Source organism: Manis pentadactyla, chromosome 10, assembly GCF_030020395.1.
Source record: "Manis pentadactyla isolate mManPen7 chromosome 10, mManPen7.hap1, whole genome shotgun sequence".
NCBI classification, from domain to species: Eukaryota; Metazoa; Chordata; class Mammalia; order Pholidota; family Manidae; genus Manis; species Manis pentadactyla.
Window position 1 is genome coordinate 6,684,920 of NC_080028.1, and position 4,932 is coordinate 6,689,851.

The window sequence follows — 4,932 nt, forward strand, 5'->3', positions numbered from 1 at the left end:
CACGCAGAGGTAAGAGAGGGAAAGGGTCTGTTCTGGGGGAACATGTGACCATGTTGGGGATGTGAGCTGTGACAGGGGAGTGGCAGAATCAACTCCAGAGACCCCTGGCTGTACTCAGCGCCTGTACAGAGCTGGGGAGTCAGGCCAGTGGTAGGGAGGTCTCATCTCCTCCCCTCCCCACCCTGGAAAAGCACCTGGAGAGGGCAGGAGGGACAGGATTCAGTGGCCACACCCACACCTGACCTCCCCTGGCTCCTGCCTGCTCCCTCTGGCAGCACAGTGTGCCCAACAGGTTGGCTCAGCTACAGGGCAAAGGCCAGTCTCAACTCCCTTTATAAGGAGGGTCCAGGCAGGCGGAGCCCATGGGGTGTGGTGAGAACACCCAGCCAGGCCTGATCCCAGGAGCACAGCATTGTGAGGGACAGCAGTGTGTGAAGAGGAGCTCGGAGGGCACTGAGGCATCCATGGGGCTGCTGAGCGGGGATACACTGGGGCCCCTGGCCGTGGCCCTGGCCATCTTTCTGCTCCTGGTGGACCTGATGCACCGGCGCACACGCTGGGCCCCCCGCTACCCACCTGGCCCCTTGCCGCTGCCTGGGCTGGGCAACCTGCTGCAGGTGGACTTCCAGGACCTTCCTCACTGCATCAATCGGGTAAGAAAGTTGGGGGGCAGAGAGCAGAGGTCCTGAGAACAGGATCAAGCAGCATACATTGGGTGGGGGGAGAAAGACACAGGATGGAAAAAGCTGGGCCCAGAAGAGGAGGCAAGAGAGAGGCTTCCAGAACCAGGGCATCTGTGCAGGGCCTGAAGGACAGTTTTGAGTTACTAAACAAACGTCTGGAGGCGGGTAAGACTAGGCAGCAAGTCTGGGATCCACGTTGGTCATAGCTGAACAAATGTGAGTCAGAGTCCCGTCCGATCACTCCGATCACAGGAGGAAAGGTCTTCGCAATGGAGGAAAGGACTCTGGCCCTGGGCACATTCTAAGCACAGAAAGCCAGGTTGAGAGAGGACCACGGACCCAGTTCAATGGTGCTGCCACTGAGGGTCCTCGGGTCTCGGTGCTCACCTATGAACTTGGCTTCTTCACCAGCACAACGGGATGGTAACTTGGCCTACTCACAGTTTGGTGACCTTTACGAAGTCCTGGCTGGCAGGGCTCCTCCAGGGAGAGGTCCTCAACCATAGAGCATGTGACCCCGGCGTCGTTATGAAGCTGGGTGTCATCCTTGCTGCCGCTCACTGTGGCCCTTCCAGGGGCTCCCCGAGATTAGCGCCGGGAGTCTGGGGCCAGCAGGCTGCCTGATGCGGCCAGGCTTGACCAATGCCCTTGACGCTCGTCCTGCAGCTGCGGCGCCGCTTCGGGGACGTGTTCAGCGTGCAGATGGCCTGGACGCCCGTGGTCGTGCTCAACGGACTGGCGGCTGTGCGCGAGGCGCTGGTGGACCGCGGCGAGGACACCTCCGACCGCCCACCGATGCCCCTCACTGAGCTCCTGGGATTCGGGCCCCGCTCCCAAGGCAAACTTGGAAGGGGCACCCGTGGGGAGGGGCCTGGGCCGGCAGGGACCGGACGCCCGGGGGGGTCTAGACGTGGGGCAGACAGAACGGATCGTGAATGCTGGGCCCAGGGCACGGAGGAAGGAGAAGGTTCCAGGGCTGGGGCGGAAGTGCGGCGGGGACGGACCTGGCCCGATGCCAATGTGGGCGGGTTTCGCAGCAAGTCACGGGAGAGGCCTTATCACAGGTGAAAGGGCTGGGTGGCAGCAACCTGAAGTGGGTCCTTATCAGAGGGACGAGACTGTAAAAGCAGAAACAGAGGCGAAACATGCGCGGAAGGGGCGCGACGGTGATCACATAATGGGGCTGGACCTCATTGAAAGGGACGTTGCAAGAGCAGGAAGAGACCGGAGCCGTACTAAGGGGTGGGGGTCGAGCAGAACCAGGGGGCAGGGCCGAGGTTTGACTGCCAGAGGACGGGCCGCAGGTGAAGCCGTCGGAGGGCGGGGCTTGGGCACGTCCCCAGCCACGCCCACGATCCCGCCCCGCCCCCAGGGGTGATCATGGCCCGGTACGCGCGCGCCTGGCGGGAGCAGAGGCGCTTCTCCGTGTCCACCATGCGCAACTTGGGCGTGGGCAAGAAGTCCCTGGAGCAGTGGGTGACCGACGAGGCCTCACGTCTCTGTGCCGCCTTCTCCGACCAAGTTGGTGAGAGTCGGGCATGGAGGGTGGGCGGGACACACGGAGGGTGAGGCTGGGGGGACCGGCAGGCGGCCCCCTCCTCTGCTCCGTCCCTTCCAGGCCGCCCCTTTAGCCCCAACGTGCTCCTGAATAAAGCGGTGAGCAACGTGATCGCCTCGCTCACCTTCGGGCGCCGCTTCGAGTACGACGACCCACGCTTCCTCAAGCTACTAGGCCTAACTGAGCAAATAACGAGGGAGGGCACAGGATTCCTGGACCAGGTAGGAGGTGCAGGCACGATGGAAGCATGCACGGCCACCTCCGTGGGGGAGGCATCCTCCCCGCCGTGGGCCTCAGAGGCATGGAGAGAGGGCATTCCAGGAGAGGCCACTGCAAGAGGAAGGGCCTGGAGGTGGGAGATCGCAGACGACAGAGCTGGGACAGGTGGGCTGAGGGCGAGGAAGCCAGAGAGAAGGCTAAGGAACCTCTACCCCCTTCACTGGAAGCCCCTCCAACCCTTGAGTTGGAATTGAGTTTTTTCCTCCTGGGCCTAGACACAGCACACAGGGTTAAGGTGCCCACGTAGGGAGGACCTGCAGGGGAGACCCTGGAGGCAGTGGGCACCTGACTGCTACATGTGACACCTGAGCCCGGGAAACACCCGAGCCCAAGTCATGGCCCACACAGGTGCTGAACTCGATTCCTGTGCTCATGCACATCCCGGGGCTGGCTGACAAAGTCCTCTCAGGGCAGAAGGCCTTCATGTCCCTCGTGGATGAGCTGGTCGCAGAAAACAGGATCACACGAGACCCGGACCAGCCACCCCGAGACCTGACTGACGCCTTCCTGGATGAGGTGGAGAAGGTGAGGTGCCAGGAACAGGAACAGCAGGTATGGATTTAGGGGGCCATGAAGCAAAGGCCAAGTAAGGTGTGACCCGTGTGTCAGGCAGTGATGGGCCACCTGGGCTGAAAGGGGCAGAGTTGGAGGCCATCTAGGGGTCCGCCTCCTGCCCATGAATGCTCCCTCTCTGTATGGCCCAGGCCAAGGGGAACCCCGAGAGCAGCTTCAGTGAGGAGAACCTGCGCCTGGTGGTGTTTGACCTGTTCTCTGCCGGGACGGTGACCACCTCGATCACACTGACCTGGGCCCTGCTGCTCATGATATTGCACCCGGATGTGCAGCGTGAGCCCAGCTGGAGGGCGGGGTGGGATGGGCATGGGGGACAGGGAGAGGCTGGGGCACTCAGCCGGGTTTGGCCACTAGGAGCTCTGAGCAGACGCTGGGCTTCAGCGTGACCCCCTTTTCCAAGTGTGCATAGCCCTACCCAGGAGTCAGCAGGCTGTTGGAACCTAACACTGTGAGTTTTGACCACTGCGTGGTCCCTTAACTGTCCAGGTCGTGTCCAAGAGGAGATTGATGAGGTGATAGGGCAGGTGCAGCGACCGAAGATGCAGGACCAGGCCCGCATGCCGTTCACCATGGCCGTGGTCCATGAGGTACAGCGCTTTGGGGACATCATCCCACTGGGTGCACCGCACATGACAACCCGTGACACTGAAATGCAAGGCTTCCTCATCCCCAAGGTAGGCCTGTGGCCCTCCTTACCACAGCTCAATGCCACCTGGTGCCCCAGCAATCGACACTGCCCGGTGGGGCCAGGCCTGCACCCCAGGCCACCCGACCCTCATTTCCACAGGCACCAAAGGCCACACTGGGTGCAGGTGGGGATGCCAGCAGGCGGGCCGGCCTCATCCGCTCAGGGCCCACTCGGATGAGGCACCCAAAGTAAAGTGTGCCTCACTGTGTTGGAGGAGCCCGTGCACGCTTCAGGGACTGGGACAGGGGGGCACCCATGGGAGGCGGGTCACCTGCCCTGCCCTGGGGACTGGGAGGGCGTCGAGGAGCTTCTTGGGCTCAGGGTTACCAGACAGAGTCCAGGTGTGTGCCAGGCACAGCGTGTCCACTCGTGGCCAGGAGCAGGGATGCCTGCGTCCCCCAGTGAGACCCCACTCATGCAGGCATGTCCCTCCAGGGGACCACGCTCATCACCAACCTGTCGTCAGTGCTGAAGGACGAGACCGTGTGGGAGAAGCCCTTCCGCTTCCACCCCGAGCACTTTCTGGACGCCCAGGGCCGCTTCGTCAAGCAGGAGGCCTTCATGCCCTTCTCAGCAGGTGCCTGCGGGGTGCGGGGCTGGCAGGCTCCTCCCTCGGCCGACTTGGAGGGGTGGGGCCGAGGCCCCCAGGCTCACTGAGTCCTCCAACGCACCCGCAGGCCGCCGCTTGTGTCTAGGGGAGCCCCTGGCCCGCATGGAGCTTTTCCTGTTCTTCACCTGCCTCCTGCAGCGCTTCAGCTTCTCGGTGCCCGCTGGGCAGCCCCGCCCCAGTGACCACGGGGTCCATGCCCTCATGGTGACCCCGTCCCCCTACCAGCTGTGTGCTGTGCCCCGCTAGATGGGGACCTAACCCACACCCGCTCCCCCGCGGTTGCCTGTTGTTCAATAAACTGGTCCGGGGGTGACCTACCTGGCTTCCGAATGCCATCCATGCACCTGCACTTTTGGGGTTCCCCAGCCTTCCCCTCACCTTTGCCTCATCCATCCTTACCTGGCATTTGACCCTAAGCCTGGGTATACTGGGGCTCAGAAGAGACAGCTTCTCTCAGTCACCCACGGAGACCCAGCACTGCCACCAGGGCTTAGGGACAAAGTCCGTCCTGAGGTCCTGCCTCCTCCTGGGCGGGGCTACA

The 4,932-nt window shown here is 62.9% G+C and overlaps 1 protein-coding gene across 1 annotated transcript; it reads left to right on the plus strand.

The window, feature by feature from the left end:
- Positions 1 to 344: 344 nt before the first annotated feature.
- LOC118935230 (cytochrome P450 2D17-like) lies at positions 345 to 4,704 on the plus strand. The gene is made up of 9 exons (XM_036931340.2): positions 345 to 653; positions 1,350 to 1,521; positions 2,056 to 2,208; positions 2,302 to 2,462; positions 2,869 to 3,045; positions 3,225 to 3,366; positions 3,580 to 3,767; positions 4,217 to 4,358; positions 4,459 to 4,704. Exons 1-9 carry the CDS (start codon positions 363 to 365, stop codon positions 4,635 to 4,637), a joined length of 1,605 nt encoding a protein of 534 aa, XP_036787235.2. The 5' UTR covers positions 345 to 362; the 3' UTR covers positions 4,638 to 4,704.
- Positions 4,705 to 4,932: the final 228 nt, after the last annotated feature.